This window comes from Manacus candei, unplaced genomic scaffold (assembly GCF_025592945.1).
Source record: "Manacus candei isolate 608988 ecotype Guabito, Panama unplaced genomic scaffold, ASM2559294v1 h1tg000009l, whole genome shotgun sequence".
Taxonomy (NCBI): domain Eukaryota; kingdom Metazoa; phylum Chordata; class Aves; order Passeriformes; family Pipridae; genus Manacus; species Manacus candei.
The window spans coordinates 8,293,379-8,318,311 of NW_026138057.1; the positions used below are offsets into that span (position 1 = coordinate 8,293,379).

The 24,933-nt window shown below is 35.5% G+C and overlaps 1 protein-coding gene across 5 annotated transcripts in view; it reads right to left on the minus strand.

The window, feature by feature from the left end:
* Positions 1-24,933, minus strand: part of CCDC73 (coiled-coil domain containing 73) — a 76,596-nt gene that overhangs the window by 11,411 nt on the left and 40,252 nt on the right. For all 5 annotated transcript variants that reach the window (XM_051777286.1, XM_051777289.1, XM_051777288.1 and 2 more), the window contains 8 exons: positions 24,294-24,332; positions 18,584-18,719; positions 15,695-15,774; positions 10,278-10,406; positions 9,886-9,945; positions 7,226-7,330; positions 3,024-3,134; positions 1,384-1,515 (listed from right to left, as the gene is read on the minus strand). In XM_051777286.1, the coding sequence (XP_051633246.1) occupies positions 1,384-1,515; positions 3,024-3,134; positions 7,226-7,330; positions 9,886-9,945; positions 10,278-10,406; positions 15,695-15,774; positions 18,584-18,719; positions 24,294-24,332 (792 nt within the window). The remainder of the gene's footprint in view (positions 1-1,383; positions 1,516-3,023; positions 3,135-7,225; positions 7,331-9,885; positions 9,946-10,277; positions 10,407-15,694; positions 15,775-18,583; positions 18,720-24,293; positions 24,333-24,933) is intronic.

The window sequence follows — 24,933 nt, forward strand, 5'->3', positions numbered from 1 at the left end:
GCTTTGGAAATCTAGTGATTGTACAACACAAAGTGGTGTGGCAATTTGCCATAAGGTAGTGTAAGATGTATATTTAGAAGACATCTCAGACTTTTTTTCCATTTATGAGCATAGCTTTAAGCTTTTCTGCTTTCAAACCCACAGTGCTTATCATGAACGACTCATTGCATTGATTCTGCATCCTAAACAGAATTGATATTTTGTTTTCATTCAAGGAATCAATGGTTTTTAAAAGTTACACCTTCTGCATTATACCACATAGAGTTCATACAGCTTTGGCACAATGAGTAAGTCTAACTTCCCTTGCATTATTAAGCACAAAGCAGCAGATATGCTTCTGTGTGTGCTTGAGCATGAGCTATAAACATACATTGTGAAGAAATTTATTTTAAGTTCTTCAAGATTCTAAAATATTTTTGCAGTTTGTAGTTTTATTAACAATTAATAGACTAATTCTAAAAAAAAAAATAATCTGTCTTTTCAGTCCTAGTGTCTTCCTATTTTCCTCAATACTGAAAGCAAAATTGTATACATGAAAAATGAGTTTTCTCTTCTTTGAAGGGTAAGTCATTATTTGACTGTAAAAGTTAATGAAAAAAAGGATATAACCAATATTCAACAGAACAGGAGAATACACTCATTGCACAGGGAAAGTTTCTTATGGCTTCTGACTCTTCCCATTTTTTTCAATTTTATAAAAAGCTGGAATACAAATTTGCAATCCAGTTTAATCATGGGATAACACAGAGTTGCAGGGCTCTTCCTTTTGTCCCAAAAGACCATCTTCATGTGCTTAACCACTTGCTGACTTCTCATATGTGCTCTGAATTCAGAGCTGAACATGGACTTGGTTCACCCAGCAATGCAAGCTCAATTCTAGTTGAACCTGCACCACATAAAACAGTCTTTCACCTCCTATATTCATCACCTGTTGAGTTTGCTGTGCCTTTTAAAGGCTCTAAGTGACATAAAGGTTGGAGTTGTTAAACTAAAACTAGAACTTCTATAACCTGTATATTGATTAAAAAGAATCTTCTGATTTGAGAAACATGCATGCAAAATATGTCTGTGAAATAGGATTTAGTGAAGATGGGTTGTTTAAGATAACTGCTAACTGTTATGTATAAATTTATTAATGAAGTAATATCTCAGGTTTCTATGATATAAGCACCCCTCTGGATGAAAGGGGAACATTCTCTGGGTACAGTAAATTTTAATAGTATTTTGGATCATTGATAAATATCACAGATAAATTTTTAGGTTTACCAATGTCAAAGGAAGATCAGTGGACATGACAGACAAGATCAGAAAAACTGTCATATCTCTTATTCTCTAAAATTTTTAGAAGACATGGATGGTACTGCAGCTGGTAGAGACACTTACCTGCAGATTTTCCACTTGCTCAGAATGCTGATTTCCCTGAGGAGGATGATAATCTTCAGGATGTCCATGAAGTCCTTTAAGGGAATTCAGCTCATTTTTAATAGTATCTATTTCTCTTCTCATGTTTTCCTCCTGTAATAATTGAGAGTACACAGAGCACACAAACACTTTACTGCATGTACAGATATGTAAACCAGCATTTTACAAGGGTATCAACAGCTCAGAAAATTAAAGTAAATCCTTAAAAGAAAAGTATAGATGCTGAGGAATTTCTTTGCACAAAGTAATTGAGCTCTCTAATTCAAACCAAATTTTTAAGCATGTTTCCATTGCAGATTATACCTTTTATTAATTGGGTTTGGTTTTTTCCCCCCACCATTTACTGCAAGTAGCAACACTCAAAAGTGAGATTTGTATTTGTAGCTTTCTTCTTTTTTTGGCTCAAAGATAAACATGATTCTCTACCTACACTGCCAGGAAACTACAACAGCAAATAATTTGCCTGGCACTTTACTTCTGTAAATAGCCTCAGGTGAGGCTATTCTTCTTCAGTGAATATGTAACAATTAAATTTTTGTATTTAGAACAAGCAGGATGGTCCAAACCACAAGTTGTAAGAAGGGCAATTTTACAGAAATACCTTCACTTCATTTACAAAGATCTCCAGAGCAGTGTATAATGTTAACTTTACCAGTGATGCTGCTACACTTTAAGAGACCAAATTTCTAGTTAGCCATAGCAGAAATATGAAAAGGAAAAAAAAAAAATCTTCTTAAGAACAGTTGCAAACATTCCTGAGAAATAAGCAGGGCAGATCCAATGTCTATACATGAAACTATGGTATAAAACTCTCCAAGGAATCAGAGACATCAAATTCTCTCAGGGAACTGAGCATCAGAACAGTTTAGTTATTTTGTAGCCTCATGGTTGCAGTCATCTCCATAGTGGCTGCACTCAAAGGAGTTAGCCCTAGACAACAGGATTACAAGGACAACTTTGCATTATTTCCCCACAGCTTCCCTGGAAATCCATCTACCAAAATCAAAACCTTTCTGGCAGAAGGTGCCAAATACATAGAAATAAAAAAGACAGACTATTAAACAAATGCTGCTTAGAGTCTGGTTTCCACACACTAAGCAGATCTTGTCCTATTGAAGAGGTATCAATCTTTCCTACTTGTAAACATGCATTTATTATTGCAGACAATTTTTACAGCTACAGTGTTTTGCTAATTGTTTTGGATTAAATAATTACAGAAGGACTCTTTAAAAGTAATGAAGTTGTAGAAAGAATGTCAAATTGAAGACAAATTATTGTTTAGGTGTAGACAGAAGTGAATTCACTGAGAGGACATACAAGACATACACCTTTTCTTATCCCCTTTCACCCTCAGTCCACACTGAAGAATTCCTGTCAAATCAGAACTGCAGGAAGAGCACTGACCTTTTAGAGCACAGAAGTCAACCTAAATCTACCTTTAAAAAATACTCATCTCTAGAAGAATCTGTGTTACTGGAAAAGAAATTGGTTTTATTGTATTATTTCTGCAATATTTTCTTGGCTTTTAGGAATTGCCTGAAATGCTTGATGACTATTTCAAAAACCTTTTAATACTCTAACATTTAATTTAATAAACCTACATCTTTTTTCCAAGTTCTTAGTGCTTTCTCATGCTCATTCTGAAGATTAAGGAACTTTTCTTCATTTTCCTTTGCCTTCTCCCTTTGCAGCTCATTATCTCTTTCAAGGGCCTGCAATAAAATTAATTATCCAAAAAATAATCAATACCACATTAATGAATTTTGATGTGTTTTATGTTGCTTGGACCTTTGCTTCTAACATGCTGGAAGTGCCATACAGATCAGTGATAATGTGCTATCTCAACAATAATTTTCATAAATTAACAGAAAGGTGCTTATAGTTTAGCTAACAGGAAACAGGGGGAGGTTATGAAAAAAGAAATGGCTATAAAAGGGTATAAAAACACTTGCCATTATTCAGTTTCACTGCATAAGTTTTAATGTTCTGAAAAAGTAATATAAAGTCCAGAGATGAGAAATATGAAATGTAGCATATCTAGACCTGCTGTACTTAAAGGAAAAAACTACTGTATACTGAAAGAAAAAAAATTATTTTTCTGAACAGTTTTTCTGTCCTAAATTCTTTATTAACCTCTCTTATAAACTGTATAGTCTTTATATTCTAAAACATATCTACTGGAACATGAAGTATACATCTGATTATCCTTTAATTTATTTTTATTAGATCACTGACATAGGAGTGCACTGAAATAACAGTAATACTAAGTTTTATACAATCATAACTGTACTTGCAACATTTTGGGGTTAACTCTTTCAGCTTTCCCGTGATAAATCAAAGCAAGCTCGTGTAAACCAACAGTGTCTTCACATGCATTTCAGGTACTCTTGGAATTTTTATCCCATCACATTTTTCTAGCAAACAATATGGAAGATAAAAGACTCACTGCATCCATGACCTGCTATATACTTGATAATGTAAACACAACTTTAATGCATGCAGCTATATGGCCAGCTACATATTTATGACTCTGCTGAGCTTCTTTGAAAGTCCACTTGAAAAATGTTAAGTTACAGAGGCAAGACTCCAAAGCAACTCGTTTTTACTAAATCTTTTAACTAAAAATGAGTCTACTTGATTCACTTAGCATCAATTTTAAAATGCCTGCGTTAATTTAGCTACACTATTAATAAAAAATATGTCTTACAGATATTAACACTGGGAAAATTCAAACTACCTTGCACTTTTGTACACTTGGGAGAAGTTCTGTGTAAGAACATAATGGACCTTCTTTGATAGATTATACAATTAAAAAGATGAGACAATTCAACAATACATAGCCTGAATAATCACACTGATGTAGCATCTTTCATCCTGTTGTATAAACAAGGAATCCAAGACCTCCTCTCTTGGATAAACCCTGCTCTTAACTCCAAGGATGCTTTTACTTGCATCTCAAATGCAACCTCCTCAAAGATGGAATATTATAGTTATTCACAACACAGCTCTTAGGGCAAAATACCTGAACTGATCATATGTTAAAGCCACTTGTGCAGAGAGGGGGGGATACCTGAATTCCTGGCATTCTCAAGTATTCTGTTATCTGGTAAAGAACTTGTTTTTCTGAAGTCATAATGGCATTGGCATCCTAGCACTAGGTATGCATAGGCAGAATGAGAAAGGATCCTTTGGAATATGACCTTGCAAGTGTTCTGTCATCTTAAGCCTAAAAATAAATGGTCATTTCTTGTGAGTATAAGAATAAAAACATTTCCACGGGACTGTACAATCACTCCTTTCGGTTTTGGGTTATTCTGAGGAAATTTTTTTGCTCAATGAGCAAGGCCCACAAATTTGACAGGGAAGTGGAACAGAGCACAAGAATAGTACATAAGCTTTAGATCCCATTTATCATATTGAGGCTCTAGACTCAATACAGATGAAATCAATAGTTCCCAAATTGGAATGAAAGTGCATAGACGTTCGAGTTATATATTCAGCTCCCTATTTTTTAAGTTCCATTTGATGTTTTAAAAAAGTGACAATGCAAAATAAGATGCTAACTTTGTCTCATTCCCTGGAATATCCTGGTAATTGTATCAAACTGTCAGCCAAACAAGTAGCTATAAAAAAGCAACAATATTTTATGACCACTGTTTTAACTGAAAGACAGACACTTCTGATAAATCAAAACAATCCCATGAGTTCATCTGGAAGGAACAAGAACCTGTGACATTCACTTTTAATATCACACTGGATTTACATCATGCTGTTTAAAGGAATCACTGCATTTTATGCATGTATTTATAATGTTTACAAAAAAATAGACCTATTAAAACATCTAGCCACTTTTATGTCTCCAGATGTGTTCTCATGAAAGCTTATCACTCATATGTGCTTTTACAAATGTTATGAATCCTTTAATTCCCATTCTCAAGTGAGAACATCTTGGTTTTGAGAATGCACAGAATCATCTCACAAAACTCAACTGGGATCAAATCTTGGCTGAACTTAAGTGACACAGTGGAGCCTAAGAAGGAATATTTACATCAAACTAACCATCAAACCAAGAGCCTCTTATTAGTTATCCATGTCTTGTAACACCAATTTCATTTAAAGTACTTATGCCTGCAAGAAATTACCTTTGAAGGCTGCACTGAAGCTTTGGTGATTAGCAATGGTTTGTGCTGTACTTGGAACAGCAGGAAACAGTAATAACTCCCCAATCTAAAATAAACAGACCCAAACCAAAGCAGGGTCTCCAATCAGAATTAGTATAATCACAATCAGATATCAATTTTTGGCCTGAACAGGCTGCACAACAGAGACTTGCACTCAATTCATACCTTAACAAGAAGAAAACAAGCTATACTTGTAGACATTTATGTGCAGTCTTCAAAGGGAAGATTCACAGATACTATTTACAGTTTTAGCTGGAGCTTTAAGGCACACTATAAACTTTATCTGAGATGGGAAACAATAGCTCAGAAATACTATCAGAAAAAAGCACTTTTAGAATACACCTGCTATTCAGTAATGCTGACACAAAGATTCTAAAGGGCTCCCATAGTATGTAAGTCATCATCAGTAAGGTTATATACCAATTAAATTATCTTGAGCTGCTGGTTTAATTTACAAAGTAATTTCAATGATCTTAAAAAAATAAAAAGCACATTACCTTCTTATTCTACCAGAAAACAGTATTGTATGAACAGCAAGGAATCCAGCTGTCTCACTGGACCCAACATATAAATAAGAGAAGTTACAGAAAATCCTGCTGCTTTAGGCAATTCTACAGCCAAGGGACTGTTCAATTAATCTTTTAATTCCTAGAGAAATTTTAGCTAGTTTCTGATGGAAAACATAGCTCACCTTTAACCTTACTTGTTTAATCAAGATGCAAAAGTGCTATATTTGTGGTATAAGGCAAAATACTTACAACTATTAAAAATCAAAGTAAGACTTATGGGAAGTTAATCTTATTTAAAATTAGCATAGAAGCATTTACTTAGAAACAAAAGTATACATGCACACTGGAAGTTTAATTTGAAATTATCTATCTTAGTTCAAAACCTTGGCCTCACAGGCCAAAGAATGGAATAGTTGTGGTCATGCAGGGACAAATACTAGATAATAATTATTAACAGACCAATTAATGGTTGTACCTGAACTCTGCATGGCACATCTGGTGGGAACAGATATGACCTTCATCTTTAGTGCACCGTGGGCCAATCTGCTACTGAAATGTAGAATCCAAACTGTTCTGAGCTACTTTTATGTGCTGAAAGAGGAACTAAGGAGTGCTGGAACTCCACACTCTCCATGTGACCACTTACCACCTCTAGAATAAATATGACACCAGACAGCACAGCAAGAAAGGGCCAAGGATATGCTCTTTCTTAGGCCCTCTGCTCTAATAAAACTGAGGGCAAGCACTAGCTATGACTGAAAATCTGAAATTTGAAGTGTTTCCAGAAATTTATACCAATACACAAATTACAAGGAAAAAAAAAGTCATAAAATTATTTGATTTCAAAATACTTGAAAGCAAGCCCAAAGATGTTTTGGTTTTGCCCTCCAGAAATGGTTGCTAAGAATGGCAACCATGATTTACTTTTGGGAGAGAAGTAAAAGAGGGAAACCACAGCCTGTGCTTCAAGGTTCATGCTGACAGTTAAGGAGCTGAGGGAGCAATGGAAGTGAGGTCAAAAGTTCTGAAAAGCACACTGATGTCTTTAACAGCCCTGAACTCAAAAATTACAGAAAAGATAGTAGCAGCTTGTCTAATCAAGAAAAATCTGACCTGATATTCCTCTTTCAGTGCATTTAATTCACTTTCCATTCTGGCATTCGTTTGGGTTATTCGCTGAAGGAGCTCCTGCACACACTGGAGAGAGCTGAGAATTTCCTTGTTAATACATACAGAAGAGGATACATTAAGATTTTTGTTTCTACAGTTTAAACATTAATGTGTGTCTTTTAGATTATTTTTTGTTTCTGTCAGTGTTTACAAAATCAGGCCTATAAAAAATACTCCAAAATCAGCACTGGGGAAGAGTTTGTAGGGAGAAATCAGAACAATGCCCAGTTTTTCTGGCCTTTTGCCTTGGAGAAGACAACATTATTATGACTTACTATAACTTACTCCTTTTCAGAGAATTTTCTTATAATTAAAATGAAATCCACTAATAATTTAAACACACTTCAGTGCAAATCTAAATAAAATATATCAAATCCAACCCCACTGTGAGTTCAATTCAGGACAGAGTAATCTTACGTTACCATATCAAAGTTGGGAAAAATATGGAAAATCCCAAAGAAATGACTCCATTAATGGATTACTCTTATGTGACATTATTCTGTATCACCTGATGTAAACCCTAATAGATGTGAACTGTCACATATTAGCCTTGCATCATATGGTGCAAGTATATCAGATTTTGCTGTCACTATGTGAACTTCTGTGGTACCTTCATCAAGAAGGTATATTGTTACTTCAAGAAGAGTGAATTCTAAAAAAAGAGCCACCTACAATGAGTTGATTAAAGTGCCATGCATTTACAAACCCATGGGTGCTGCTGTTAAGTTTGTGGCAGTTAGCTGAAAACTGAGAGGGGGAGTCATTTTGTATCACACACTACAGAACACATTCCCAGGGTTTCAAAGACAAGAGTGAACGATCCAGACAAGGCAACCTCTACTCCCTAAAGAACAGTTACAGCAGTTGCTAAAAGATGACCTGCACAGGAAAAAACACTGAGTTTCAGACAGAAGCCAGTCTTGAATGTGCTCAGTGGCTTCAAAATACATTGAGAGCAACATATTATTAAAACAAACACTTTCACATACTTGCCAAGTGCTTTCAAATTATTCTATTTTTGGTTCTATTGGATACACAGAAACAGCTGACTACTAAAATAAAATCATTATTTTGAGTGTGCTCATTGTTTTTCATGCACGTATACTCTTATGCAGAAATAAATATTTTTGCACCGAGCCTCACTTAATTTTTGCTTTAATTTTACATCTAGAAAACTGAACTGCAGAGCTGTGGAGTGTCATCTGACAGGTCAGTGGCAGAGCTGGTCATGATTTTTAAATCTAGTACAGTGTTCACCCAACTAGACCAGATTGCTTCTCTGTACACAGTTCAGTGCAAATCAGCTACAATTTAGACAGCATTTCCAGCCTCAGCCCAAGAACCACTGAAGCCAAGGTTTCAGCTGATCCAGATGGTGAATTATTAGTGCTCCATAACACAGAAATCCATGTCTTCTAACCCAAGCTCTTGGAGAAAACACAAAGTGCATCTCTACACTAGAGCCCTCCCCAGACTCATACCCAGCTCCTCCATATGTTAAAACTAACCTACCAAACTAACCCCAGCAGTTCACACCGAACAAAGCAGAGACACAAAGCAGAGTCCTTCTCTTAGATAACACATATCAAATATGCACGTGAATTATGCTACATGCATCTCCACAGAAATGCTTTTAGAGCATTCAGGGCTGTGAGAGTAATGAGGCCTGAATTTGTCTCTCATTTTTTTTTCCCTTTGTTTATTGGCAAGTGTTTTGTTTTTTTTAAAAAACCAGGGTTTTACAGACTGGAAGAGTGCTGCTGGATGAGCCTCCAGTGTGTACCTCTGTGGGTACACAAGCAAGCTACTGCTTTTGTCCTTCCCTGAGAACAAGAATGAGACACTTCCCTGACATGTTCCCTGTAGACTGAAAACTCTGCAACTGCTGAAGAAAACAAAATAAACAACCACCCTTTTAAGGCTTAATATTCTGCAAAGCAGTGTATTATGCTGTTATTGCAGGGAACAAAGGTTTTTTTGCTATGTTTGATACTTGACTCCATATACCTTGGTTTGAATACCAGCATTTGCTCTGGAACATACCTGAGTTAGCAATAGAAGAGAGTCTTAACTCTGTTCAGGCAAGTGTAGATGGCATTTTACAGTCAAAATGTTTATGTTCTGTATGAATGGAACATTATTTCCTTTGCATACAACTGACAAATTATTCCAATTTTACCTGGTTTCAACACCAATGTCAACCATTATTATAATAAATAATAAGGTAAATAGTGAACTGTTGGCCACCAGAAAGCAGAACAACAAGCGTGTTACACCAGCCTTTCTGCTTATCTGTACTCAGCTGACATGGAGACAACTGTTTCATGGGAATACCAAGTTTCTCCCATCTGAATTCAAAACCAAAAATTTAAGACTTGAAATGAAATAAAGTGACAAACAAATAGACTTTGTTCTGGTAATACTCTTTCTAAAATCTGAGCAGTAAAATCCCACTTATGCTACTATTAAAATATTCCTGTTGAGTAAACAACTGAATTTAACTAATTTTTGTAGCTTAGTATAATAATTAAAGAAACTTAAACATGAAATATAGCACTCAGAGTTCTTAAGTTATTTAAAGCAGCAAAGCTGTATTAACTCACCAGCTTTTCTTCTTTAATGTGAATGTTTTCTTCTTGAATTTTCTTACTAACTGCAGTCTCCTTAAAAAAAAAAAGAGCATGAAGAACAGTAAAAGGCATCTAAAATTAGTGTCAATTTTCCTTAGTAATATTGTATTAATGTGAAATAGTGAATCATCATGAGGCTATTTAAAGAAATTGAATTATGTTGAAGTGTCTTCTCACCCATTTTATTTAACTATGAAATGATACTGATATTCATAGAATATTTATTTCCCTAGAAAAGGTTGTGCTGGAAATAGTTTCGTTGTATTGTATATGGAGTTAATAGAAAGGAGTCACTGATCTGTACATCAGAGATAACTTCCAGAAAATAATCACCAAAAATTTAACTTGTTTAAATTCCAAAATACCATTCTGATTTTTTGCTGCAGTTCTTGAAACTGTTTTTCCTTCGCTGCAAGATTGATGTTTTCTTCTCCCACCCTGTACTGAGATGTGACCTTGGACCTTATCAAGTCTGTAGTTACTTTCTTCAGTTCCTTAACACAGGAAACACGTATAAATAGTTCATCCAGCATAGGCATTGCAATTCAAAACACAGACAAATCTTTTAAACTATCCTGAGTTCAGGCTCTACTTTTAAATAATGCATGGAAACAGCAGAACAAGTTAGAGGTACCGAAATTTGTAAGACTGACTTGCTAAACTTTAAACTTGTCACAGGTGACTAAAAGTTTATTTTCGGAGGTAAAATGTTATTGTGCTGATTTTACTCTGTTTGAAGTATTTACTTGGTCATTTTGTTATTTTCTCTTCCAAGAAGTATATCAGAAGTGGACATTGAGTTGGTATTGGTAAAACCTCCTACACTGAGATATATAATAGGAATAAAGTACTATTATAACTACTGTGTATGTTCCTGGAATGAGGAGGGGAAAAGAAAGAACAGTGATTATCTGGTAAAAACAGGAACTGGCTATAAATTTGAAGGATCTTTGCTTTTCCTGTAACATTAATTACTTACTCTCAGGAGAATGCTAAATTAATTTTATATTAGAAGCTTCTATAACATGATGCCTTTGATTTTATAGTCTTTGTGCTCTTTTAAATATCCTTTTTTTTGGTTTTGGTATCTGTTTCGTAACCAGTTTATTCCAAGCTCCTAGTGCAGCAAATAAACAGCAAATGCTTTGATCTCATTAAATTACAACTTATAGTTCCTGGAGCCATAAATATTGTGCCCTGTTCTCCCCCACCCCTCCCATTCTGGTACAAGGTAGTCTGTTTAATATCTCTCTCTCCTTGAGTGCCCTGACGTTTACTCAGACAAACAGCAGAGGTTATGAATGCTGCTCACAGATAGTATCAAGAATTCTTCATGATGCCATAGTGGTGAACCAAGCATTCAGAATGGCAATAGTTTTATCTAACAACCAAAGTTTGGTCTGTTTAACTTTTCTTCACAAAACTGGAATTCCAGTTATCACAGACAGAATTATCACACACCAATGGTTTTGACTGTTCTGGACAAAATCATAGAACAGCACAAAAGAAGAAGGAAAGATTATGTTGTAGCTGAAATTCACAAAGTTTTATGGAAAATATAAGTATAGGTACTACTTTTAAAAAAAAAATCAATTCTTTTTCTTTTTTTTTTTTTGCTAGAGGTTTTATTTTTCATGTATTTTAGCCATAAATAAATCTAAAATTATCTAGTAAGTACTAAGTGCAATTGCAGAATCAATTACAAAACCCAAAGACAGCAACGCTTTAAAATCACGATATTCTGTAAGCTAGTAAGGCTTTTCCCCATTTTTTACAATAAAAACATGCATTAGTAGCACTGTTTTTACTAGAAGGCTCTGTAAAGAAATGTGCAAGGAGAGTTGCTGCAGTTAAGTGGGAGAAGGTGCGAGCAGTTTTAACTTTGTACAGGTGAAAACGTGCCCTGTGCCAATCTGCACAGAGAACTGGAATAAAGGGATAGAGAACACACCTGACAGGCTGTGGCCACACAAGCAGGTGCAAAAGCCTGCCATGGATATGGTACCATGTATTTTCCAAAACTCAGGCTTTACAGTGTGGAGAAAAAAAAAATCTTACTACTTATTTTGTCACGGGGAAAGAACAAGTCACACGAAGTAAATCGTGCCCTTGAGGTAGAAAAGATGCCTGGATTTTCTTCTTTGTAATTAGCAGGTGGATGTGTACAATCCATCTGGAACCAAACCCAGATTTGCTAATATAAAGCTGCAGGCAGGAAAAGCCAAAACCAGCTAACAATCAAAACCCAACACAAACTCCCAAAAAACCAACACAAATGAGACCACCAAAAACAACAGCAAAGTTTTCCATAGTGAGTTAAATCGCAAGCTGTGTAGCTGTAAAATTAATATAAAATAATTTTATACGTACATACTTACATATATTTTCTTAAAATTTCACCCTCAGAGCTTCTGCTTTATTCTAGTAGATTTCTCTTATTATTAAAGTTACTAGCAGTGTTCAAAAACATATAAATTAAATTGACCATGGAACATATTTTATCAGTTTTCGAGGTGTGCCAAGAAAGAATGACAAGGCTTTAAGCCCATTCCTTTGATGTGTTCCCAGAAGCACACGCTGAGGGACGTGGCTTCAAAAACACTTCATGCCAGCCTAAGTCAAGAGTGTCACAAAAACCCTGTCTGCACCTTAAACCTGTTTTCCTATTGCATGTTGATCTAAGCTAAAACTTCCACCTTTTTTTTTTTTTTTTTGTCGAATGTAGTTTTGATCAATATGAAATTTTAATTCTACACCACCTCAAGGCTCATAAATCCATTTTCCAGATGGAAAAGGACTGGAAAAGCAGCCAGGGCAGGCAGATGTAACCACTTCCCAAGACTACGCTGACACCTTATGCAAACTTTAACTGTCCTAAAATTATAACTACATCTTTTTGCTCTCTTCCTAGATTGGTGCTGTTCTTTTGTCATCTTTTGGGTCTTGAGCAGCATTAGTTGGCTTTTTAAGCAGCAGAATGAAAGAAACCTTTTTCTTGGCCAGATTTCAATGCAAGCGTTTTCACAGTGGTTGAAAAGAATCCTACCACACTGAATATCAAAATGTTCAAATCCAAAAGCAACTGTTACCTAAAAGGAAATTTTGCCACAGTCCATTACATTAAAATTTAGGAACTGGAATTGAAGCTGGCAATGCCAAGAGACAACTACAACCTCTCCAAATAACATTTCTTTCCTGACATCCCAGAAGACTAAACCTGTGCAGAGTAGACTGCAGCTTAACCCAAGTTTACTGTTGTACATATTTAACACCACCCAGAACATACATGCAATTTCATTATATTGGAGATTAGGGGCTTTTTATCCATAAATGTTGAACTGCATTCACTAACTTCATATTCCCACTAAGAACAAACCTGTGAGATCATCCTGGTCTGAGTCAAAGTAATGGCTGTGATAAGAGCTGACAACCAAATTAAGATTTTAGTACTATGGACAGTCATTCCTGCTCCAGCACTGAGGCTACAGAGGAAAGAAGTTCGAACCCATAAGTTGTCAGAGCTGTTAGAGTTCAGTCAAGTCTCCAAGGCAGATAAAAACAGCTTTAGAAGTTGTCCAAACTTGTGCTGTAGATATCAGGACTTCTTTCAGCTATGTAGCAAGTGAAAATAGCCTGCTAATCCCTTTTCCAAACTCTTCTAAACAGTCCAGTTCAGATTGTTCAGAACAGGATAATCAAACACTAAAAAAACAATAAGAAATTCAGAAATAACAGAAATAAAGGCATTTCCTGGTGAACTGAAGCAGCCAGATTAAGTTTCAGTTGTCCCCTTCTTCTGCTTATCTAACAGTATTTTATTTAAAATTCATCACCCATGACCTTAAGAATCAAGAGTACAGTTGAAAAAAGAGTGGATCAAGCAATATGTTTAATTGTTGGAGTACATAAATCACTATCAAGTTTCTCACACCTATGTTACTCACAAATTTCACTACATAAAATTTCCTTAAACATTTCTATTTTCTTATCTCTCAAATGACTTCCCCTCAGAGAATGCTAAGTAATTCATTAGTCTTGGTTTCTTACCAAAAGCAAGAAATCCAATTTACTGTGATGCTTAAATATTTCTAAAACGCCTACATTTTTTTATATACAATATATTACAATAAAGATATGCTGCATTTTAGATGAATGTCCCTCCTTTTGTCACGTGCAAATTATTTACCCTTCTTTAAAAGAATTGCACAGTTGAAGTGTACCCAATGCAAACAAAGTTGTGCCATTGACACCTTCTGATATTTTTCTGTTGCTCTTCCACCCATCAAATATTTCATATAAATATATATAGCTTTTATATATAACCTATAATTTGAATTATGTAGCTAAATAAACGTTTTTAAATTCCACAAAGCCTAACTGTGATTTAGACATTAATCTGAGAACTTTTCCAGTGTTTTGCTTTACTATTATTGTGTTTCTCAGTCTGCTTTTATGATGGTAAGAGTTCTGAAATTTTGAGATCCAACAATCACTTCAAAACTTGATCTTTTTGATACTGAGATCTGGTATGTTATATTCTAGTATGTAACTAAGCAAATCTAGATTGAGTCCCTCACTAATTTTTAATGTAGCTATGTAATAAAGATAAGAATTAAATAAAGCACTAGAGAAGGTAGGAATGAAACAAATGAAAAAAAATCTCAAACTGTTTATATTTCAAGATAAAAGTTAAAATTTAAGTCAGGCTTTTAATGGCATCAAACTCCAAAGAACCTTAACAACAAGAGGCTGCATGCTCTTAAGAACAAAAACCAGCACCAGATTCAGGGAGACTGTTCAAATACTTCTGTAACTTCAAACCCCATTTTTCAGGGAAAGACAGGTAGTGGCAGGTAAGCATCCATTTTTGATCAATATAGATATAAACATAAATATAAAATGTATATAGTCCCTGTTCCTCGTGTACAAATTACCTTCTTCCCCTGACCCTTTTTGTTTTCCAAAAGAATCACAATCTTTACAAATATTCCATGGTAGCTCAAAGCATTCATCTGGAAACTGGGAATTAACATGAGGCCAAGAAGCCAAGACAATCATGTTCCCTATCTAAAATCATTAGAGAATCTAAGGGAGGAAAAAAAAATTTAAAAGAAGAGGGAAATAGAAAGATAAGGAGATATAAAAAAGATGTGTTGGGGTAAGATACTGAGTGTACAGAATAAGTCTGACTTAAGAGGATCCTTTGGTTCTTCTCCTGTCAGCCCTTAAGAAACAGCTCAAAAGGAAAAGAGAACTTTATCCTTCCCACTGTCACATATGTTCAACAGTGTAACTCAAAAATGTACCTGACAAATAGTACCTTCTGAAGAGATGCAGAGGGAAAAGAGCTCAGTGGCCAGACAACTTCTTCATAAATAAAATTATTATAATCCAATGTCTCAGCTGCCTGTCACAAAACTCTCCCACTTCTGTAAGAGATTCACTTACACAGTTTATCACCTCTGACTAGACTGGAAACACCTTTCCACATCAGATGGGAGAAGCAATGACAACACAGCACAAGAAGAAGAGAGGTCATTAATAATTAGCAGGAAACAAGCAGGATGCTGTAGAGGTAAATAAAAGTTCCCAAGTTAGAGAAATTATTCAGAGCTGCTCCAATTTTAACTGAAGTATCTGTGGAAGCATGAGACTAATTTAGCCATGTCACAGAATGAAAAACTGCTCTGCTGCTTGCCCACCACTCCCATTAATACTGCAGAGGCTTTTGGAAGTCCCAGAGAATCCTGTTTCTACTTTCAGAAATGCATCCCATACTTACTTCCTTCAGATTACTTATTTCAGTCTCCTGTCTTTTGTTCACTGCTGTCAGCTTCTTATTGTGCTGTATGGCTTCCTGCACTTCAAACAAAAGTGAGAGCATGTTAATGAAGACTTCTATCAATATTTGATTTATAACTGCAATGTATGCATATATAATTCATAAAAGAACTAAACATCTTCGTGGAAAGGAGACTAAAACTGAAAATATGATTCATTTACTTTTTCTGTGTAGTGTGATACAATACTGGAGGATTACACCAGGTGGTACCAGTTGTTCTGTACCTCAAACAATGAGAGAAGACTCTTCTCTACGTTGGTTTGCCTTTTTTGTTTTTAATTGTAATTTAATTTTTAGTGTAACTTGATGACATTTTTTTGGGATCGCTTGTCCATGAACTTTGAATCCTAGTTTTGTTTTTTAACTAAGGCTTTGTCATAATTTTCAGAGGAACACAGAACACAATGGGCCATAATGGACAGAACATACAAATAATTGAGTTAACTGATGTACAGAGTTATATGCATGTAGGCCATGGGAGAAAGCAAACAGCAGGGGATAATGCAGCAGAAAACTCTAAGAGTAACCTCTGTCTCTTCTGAAAGGGAAGGGAATTTTCTCTCAGACTTCATACAAGTCAAGATATCACTGGGAAATTGCTTGAAATTCCACAATGAAAAACTGAAGATATTCACTGGCCCCTGGACTTTTTCAGTCACCTCTATTCAATCTTAGTATTTTCATCCTCTGAGGTGTCTCTTTAGCATTTTCTATTTTCTGATTCCTCTTCATTCACTCCTAATCCTTTTTCTTCTGGCACCACACTTGAATACAGGAGCTCTGCACACTCCATCACACCCAGAAAGTCCTTCCCTTTTCTGCTAAAGATGCTCCATCATGGGGGAAGATGGACATCAGCCTTACAACACAAGAAGCAATTTTGCAGTTTTGTGTGAGAATATGTGCTTAAAACATTAAAATACTGAAGAATATAACAGCTATCTTCTGATACAGCTTAGGAAAAGCCCATACATATACAAGCAAGCAAAAATTGGCAAAACTCTCTCCTATCCTTCAACAAGAGTCATGTGCTCACTCTCTTGCTTTACAGTACTAATAGTGGGACATTAGTTAGCCAATAAAGCTCTGGATTTATTACCAATTCTGGTATTTTCCCTCTACAGCACTATAACACATCGATTTCCACTTCCTTGTGTCCCTACATATTGCTTTAATACTGCAGATAAAGAACAAGCAGTTTATAAATTTAAACCATTTGCACAAAATTGTTCCTACCCTTTCCTGCCTGACCTTCCCACTGAGAGCAGTCTCTTGCTCAGAATTTACAGGTCACCTCCATGCCTATTGCACATCTCACACACTGCCATGCAAATTGAACTCTCTGCAGTAAAGGCACACTAGAGTCAAACTGGTGAAGATATTGGCTCCTTGAACAGAAGCAGTTAGTGACCCACTTAATCTTTTCTAGAGGTTCACTTTGCAATTATTGATAAATGTAAGTAGAAACACGGCAAAAAAAAAAAGGTTTTTTTATCATTCAAATGTAATAAGTACTGAGAGTAATTGTTATTTTTCCAAGACACTGCAAAAAGACTTTTGTATTTGATATAACAGTAAACTCCTGTCCAATGGAAATAAAAGCAAAACACAGCAATATTTTATCTTTATATGTTTTTAGTATTAAAAATTAACATCATAAAAAATGGAATACAAAAAATAACTGGAGGTACTGAAATATCACTAATATACACTGAATATGTCACCAGTTTATTCAAACTAGATCTGAAAATAAAATTTTTAGTTTCAGGTAGAAACTAAAAATTTAGTAAGATTCAGTATTTGAAAAGTTTTTTGGTGTTCTGGATGGTTTTTTTGTTTGTTTGATTGATTGGGTTTGTTGTTTTTGTTGGTGGTTGATTTTGTTTTCAGTGATACAACTACTTCTTTTCCTTAATAACACTTATTTTTGTTTATGTCCTGTGTATGTGTTTACATGGATGTAAACTCCAGGCACATGAAACAATACAAAAGTCTATATTCTAAACATACACTGTGATGTTTGCATGGAAATTTATCACTTTGCTATGAGAAACAAGGATGTCTCTCTCGAATTAACACGTACAAAACTTCATTTCAATGAGGTATTTTTATCACCTGGTTATCCGAGTAATTATTTGACAGATAAAAATTAAATATTTATAGAAAATAAAAGTGTGTGGAATAGTATTTTTGCCTGTTGGTAGTTTCACAAATAATTTTGTTATGTGTCAGCACATGAATGGGGATGTGGTAGAGATTTATAAAGCTTGAATAGACACATAGCAAGAATCTACATAACAATGTTAACTGCATAAAATTATTCATAACACCCTATTTATTTATTGAACTGGTTTAAGATTTTATATTTCTTTACAAGAAAATAATTTGTATTATTTCATTAATGGTTTTCATCCATTTTCCAACATTAAATCTACACTTAAAAGCATTCATTTTCTCCTATTTGCTAATTCCTTTACTTTCACCCCCTCATTTTCACTGGTACAACTGCTTTAAGCTGATTATGCTGAATGGCAACAGGGAGTTGGTCCAAATTAAGCTGCTTTTTTGAGTGTTTTTTGATTGGGTTTATTCTGGGGTTGTTTTTTTTTTTGGAAAGGGATGGATCTACTGCTGGATTGTTCTGATCACAAATCAGCTCCTCAGTATAATTTCCTGTGTGGTCCCACACACAGCTGTAGTGGTGCATCAGCAAAGAGCAGCACTTGGCCCAGGGCAGCTGCTATTTTTTTGAGTTGTCAGGTGTCTCCAACTCAGTGCTGTCAAAACACAGAAAAATCAAATTCAGGAGGACATTTAAGACATACATACCACTGTGCTCTAGTTTTCCATGGACCCCCTTTATGACTCCAAACTGAGATGCAATAGTAGCATAACACCTCTCGACTTCGTTCAGCTTCTTATGATGCTCCTCTTTCGCTGTCAAGTGCATCTGTAATTTCTGATCCTGTCAGGGACATAAATGAAGCACACATTTACTGACAGTAAGTAGCTCTCCAAATGCTTTTGAATGGAACAGCACAAATGCAAAATCATTCCCAGAATATCTCAGATGTTTATTTCATACCTAGTTATCAGTTCCCATTTTCAGATAGCAGGAAGACCTTCACCTGTGTGCCAGATTACCAAAAATGCACTTTTACATATTTTTGTATATCAGCCCTTATATTTAGAAGAACCTTCATGTAAATGCCTGCAGAACTGTACAAACTGCTTTCAAATCCTGATCTCAAGTTTTCCTCACAACCCACTGTCTCAGCAGCTTCACAGAGGAGCCCAGGGCACAAACTAGTAAGTGGAGATAGGTAAGAAAACAAGCTCCTCAAACTTTGGCATCAGTGCCAGTGTACTCATGGTGAAAATAAGGCCTATGGACATTTATTGTCTCCTGTTACACAACAGAAGCAAGCCATCCTTCAAAGCCACATTTGCAAAGCCATTAGTAAAAGCACTGTCTTCCTTTTATGCTCTGAAATGCTCTCCAGCATAACATGCTTTTAATCAACAATGACAACTTTTTAGGCTATACTGCAATAAACACTCAAACAGGTTTTTTACCAACAACAGCACTGTTCAGAGTACAGGGTGCTTTGTAATATGGTGTTTGTAAATATGGTAATCAAGGGCTTTGAGCACCTGACACGTGCTCAAATTCACTTCTACTTTAACATTATGTATCTGTAGGGAAGTTTCTAACTACTTTCATAAATATCTAACACTTTATTTTTACTTCTATTGACATGTTGGCCTAAGTAATATTTTACCACAATGAAACCCACATGGTAATTCATTAAAATGTATTTACTGACTTTTACCAATCTCTCATTTTGTGGGGAGCAACTGAAAATACATATTCACAGCAAACTATTCAGTGACACATGCCACTGATTTTTTTTAAAGCTATTTGTTATCCTTTCTTTCACATGTACTAAATTTTTTGTGTTCCTCTTTGTATTGTTTTGTTGTTAATAGCTGTGTAGGTACTATTTGGTCAGTTTTAAAATTAATTTTTTTCTGAAGAGAATGGGTTAAATTAATTCCTCAGAAAGGATAACCATTTATTTAGATATCTAATCCATTTCTAATCTACATTAAAGCAACACAGCAATTAAAATTACTTGGGCCAAATTCATCCCTGTGTGTAAATTCAGGTTACACAAGGATGCATCTGGCCCAGTCTGGTTGGGTTATGCAAGGCTCCATTTCCACACAGTAACAAATGCAATACATGTCCAAGCATCAGAGGATAATAAAAGCTGAGAGTAATCAAAAGAAATGACCACCATAAGGCCAGCAAAACAGGATATACAATACAAATTTCTCATGTTTTATAAGGTATGAAATTAAACACACTACAGCAAATGGAAAGTCATAATGGAAGCACTGGTAAAGAAACACCACCACTTACAGAATCACTGCAAGGAATGTAGGTTTTGAATGTTCATATACTTTCTCTTTTCCCTAATCAGAAGTTAACTGTTGAAGAACTGTGCTTAACTAATGCCAGGAGGGGGATTTTATAACAGAAAAATTAAAAGGAAAAATTTTCTTTGTTTTTCCTGATAGTCCCTCATCAGGTGTATTTATTCTAAGGGACTGAGGAACAGGAGGTATCACTGATTTGAGACTTGTGGCAAGATCTGAGGGGGTTTGCACTTTTTTAATATGGATTTTTTCTTAGTGTTATCCCAATTTATTTCTTAAGTCAGCAAGACAGTGTTAATGCTCCCTCCTCCTCTCTCAAAAAGTAGAAATATGCTTTGCTATTTCACAAGGCTCTTTCCAGGGAAAAAAAAAAAAAAGGAACTGGCCTGCTCTCTCTGCAAGAGTTTTATTAAGAGCTCACCACTTGCCTAAATATGATTTTTGATGGCAAGCTGCTCTCTAGGCTTAGTGCACTATAAAATAAAAGCCTGAGTATATGATTCCTCTGCTCACAGTGAAAAGGTCATAAAATATTTTCCATAGAAGACAAGCAAGAAACATCAGGAGACACTGCAGGATAGGGAGGGGATGACCCTGGAGCTGGAGTAAGACCCACAGAATCTTGGTTCCTCTTCCTAACGTCTGATACTGCAAGAACAGGAATTATTGCCCTGCCCTCCACTAGTAATAAAGATAAGCTGGGATGGGGAGTGGAATTGATTGTGGCCATATGGTTTGTTGAGGCACAATGATTTCTTGGTGGAACCAGACCAGAGAAATAGCTCAGGGTCAAGTAGGTGACTGGAGGAACACAAAGAGGGAATTGCTCATATCTCAAAGATATTCTGGAAATTGAGTCACTAGTCAGAGGTACTCAGTGAAGCAGAAGGTGGTAATTGGGAGGTGAAAGTGTCAGAGAAACAAAGGAGATGTAGTGGCACGGAGACCTAAGGCAAGATCATGTGAAAATTATGCAAAGGGTTACCAATTGTAAATCTTCGAAACAGGGATTTTTTTTTTTCCACAACAGATCCTTTAGTTCCTACCATTTTTCTACTTTAAAATAATTTATCCTATATCACTGCCTTCTCACTGTGTTTTTAAACAACACAGTATGAATACAGGCAAACTCCTAAAAATGCAGGAAGGAAATAAAAATAACATTCCTATCATAGATTATTAAGAACAAACCAACTTTTAAAGTTTCATATACTTAACACATTCATATATTTTATACATTTTGCAGTAATTATTTCACAATTCACGTGGCAACTACATCTGTATTAGAAAACTAAATGGTGGCAGGGAAGCTCTCAGGAAATGCCAGTATTGTTGTTAAAATATCCCTGACACATGTTGGCCTATGCCAGGTAGGACTCACGCAAGGAGGTCCTGGGCAGAGTTGAGGGACTGTCTGCTGGGAACAATGTGGGTTATTTAGATCCAGCTTCCCTCTTTTCTGAAGAGTAATAGAGTTTATTCGACCTAGACCATTTCATTGCAGCTTCACAAAGTGGTTTCACACACATTTAGTTAACCAGGACAAATACAGTCAGCAAGTGAAACTGGACTAGTTAGCAGTCTTGCACAGAGGCACCCACCCCATCTACTGTACTCACTGTCCCTCATTGACTACCTAGAGATCTTGCACTCCAAATTTGCTCTTCTGAATGGCACAGATTTGGTTTCTAAAGCAGTCAACACCAGCCTCAATCTCATTCTTGGGATTTTTTAACATTCTAGCACTACAACATATATATATATATATATTTAAGATTTAGGTACTGCAGAAGACAAACAACTCCAAATGCTCACTCTCTCAGACACGCCCAGGATCAGCCAACGTGAGTTCCTAAGGGAAGACAAGAACAGATGCTACACATAGAGAGTTCTGGCATTCTACAGTGGATCACCTGCCAGGTAACCAAAACCCAACCACAGCCATTTCTGGGCAGTGATGTCCTTATTTCAGCAGCAATTAAAGAATGCAATACAGAGCTCACACTCAAGTGTACTCTGTCAAGAGAACTGGTTTTGCAGTAACCACCCCGTAGCCTCCTGACTGCACAAGCATTACTGTCCATATGCAGTGAGGTGCAAAGCCACTACACAGCATGCAACAGTCAACACTTCTATTGTGGAAACAACAAAATAAAGATGGATTAAAAAGAAATCTTTTATTTCTTTGTCTCTGTGCAGTCTTTCAATATGAAACAAAAGCTTCCACTATCTCAAAATTATAGCGTGTATTGTAAAATTTATACCAGCACTAAATTTTCACATAAACTTCAGTGGATAGCATGCTAAAATACGGTGTATATGTGAAGCATTAACATTGCATATATTAGACTAGAAGAACAGAATTAAAGGAACAAAACCAGAATGAAATGCTCCATCAGTAAGGCATGCTCAGTCCCTGGCATGCACAGAAGCTCCTTCACTGCCTGGCAGGGTTTCTAAAGTGCCAGATATAAACTGAACAGCACATCTGCTTACTCTCAAAACACAAGCCAGGGCATGATCCAATCTGTCTTTAACAAAGCTAAAACTGAATTAGAAATGGACCTCAAATAAATGAATGGTTTGGAGTTCCAACCAATTTTACTTTTAAACACCCTGCCATTTGCAATGACCAAGAGTCTACGTGGGCACCTGCTACTCTGACACCTTGAACATATCAGCTTTTTCAGTGCAACTACTCAAGGAGTAAAGTTGGTAGAATTTGACCTGGTCTAAAACCTGCATAAGGCTGCAGGGAAGAATTCACTTCTGTCTACCTTGTGGGTTTTTTGTTTGCATCATTTCATATCAGGGCATCTTCCCATAAATAAGTCCAAACTGTACATGTTACATGGAATGCTACCTGAAAAACAGGATTTCTAGGATCTTGTGCCCCACTCAATAGTGTTTTTAATTACCACACTCTGTATCAAAGGTACAGTACCCCAATGTTTTCAAAATATTCAAATAATCAATTATTGAAAAGTTTCCAAACGTAAGAAAGGAAGATATTTGTTTAAGCAACACAGATGCATTTCCAGCTTATAGAAAAGGTGTTGTCATTTAAATATTCTCACTCACATGGAAGACTGAGCTTGTAAGTTATGAAAGAAAGATAATGTGTGAAATGACCTAAATGTAAGTCCAATAATTTCGTAAATTTTTAACACATTTTTAGATCAGCTGCATTTGAAGAACAAATACAAGTTAAAAGTGAAGTAAGACAAACCACATTTTATGTTGCCTTTGATCTTTAACTTGTAGCCTTATCTCCCAGGTCAGAGGGCACATTATTCAATTTCACCATATTTTGTGTAAAACCACTGTAGCGTTGAAGATGACTTTCAGTACAAATGTCATGGTACTTAAAGCTAAGCTGGACTCTAGTTTTTTGAGCTTCTTAATTAAAATCCCAGTTTGTAATGGTCTGACAATATTATCTTTATCCTTTCCAGTTGAGCAGCAGCAGAATTTTCACAGCATTTATTCAATCAAGCCTAGCAGTGTTTCTGCAGCTCACTCTTTCGCTTCCTAAAACAGACAACAGGGTTCAGAGCAACTATGCTGTCACTCTGTATAAATTTATTCTCTGTGTCAAAGGGAGTGAGCTGGACTGGGTGAAATCTAAACTGTTCAGGGGAACTGATGTCAAGAAGTAATTCTGAGAAAAGGAGTGAAAAAGAGCGAGAGGAAAACCAGCATTTTTTCTTAAAAACAAAACCAAAAACTTCTTGGAATTACCTATTACTTTTTGAGATGAATATGCTAGATCTTATCAGAAATATAATTATATTATTCAAATCACAGTTTGTAAAAAATCTTTAATCTATAAAGAGAACAAATGTACCTATTCTACTTGAATTCAATGAGAAAGAATGCCACGTGCTAAACAGTAGCTATCACACTATAAAAACCTAAAAACATTGCATTTGTAAGTTTTTCACATTCGAAGCTGAGGCACTTCCTTGCATTATTTGTAATAATTATCACACATCATTTAAGTATTAAAGTTGCTTAGCATTGATTTATGCTCTAAGCAGACATTCTCTTTACATAAAAATTCTTCCTTATTTTCTTACTTTTATTAATTTCTTACCATTTCATTCAGTTTCTTTTGTAAAGTGTATTTTGAAATCTGTAAAACAAGAGAGTTAGTCAATGAATTGTACTCACATTTTTTTCTGACAACAACCTGCATATTTAGGTATTGTTATACCTAACATTCAATTGCATTTGTTGCCAATCCATCCAACAGAGTAGTACTAGTTTTGAATTAATGATGACACTATTATTAGATTCATTTTACATAATTTCACTTCAATATTTAAATTACGTAAAACCACTTTACACTGATTTGTTACTAGAGGAGTTTTGAAAAAATGCATAAAACCTTGTGTTTTCTGACAGGTATAAAAAAAAAGTGTAAATGGACTCTTAGAAAGAAGAAAACAGAGATAGTAATTAAAGTATTCCCTCAACTCCTACAGGAATATATGTCTGTTCCCTGTTGGAAAAAAAAAGCCCCAAACCATCTAGTTAGATATTCTGAATGGTAGCCTATAAAGAGATATTGTATCAATCTCACATGCTTTAATAATATTCAGCTGACATTAGAAGCCATTAACACTATTTTAATACACCACTGTATTTTGATTTGAGTATTTTAATTTGAACGACACTGAAGAGTAAAAGGAAAAAAAAATGAGTCATGTCGAAGAACCCAGTGTGTGCAAATC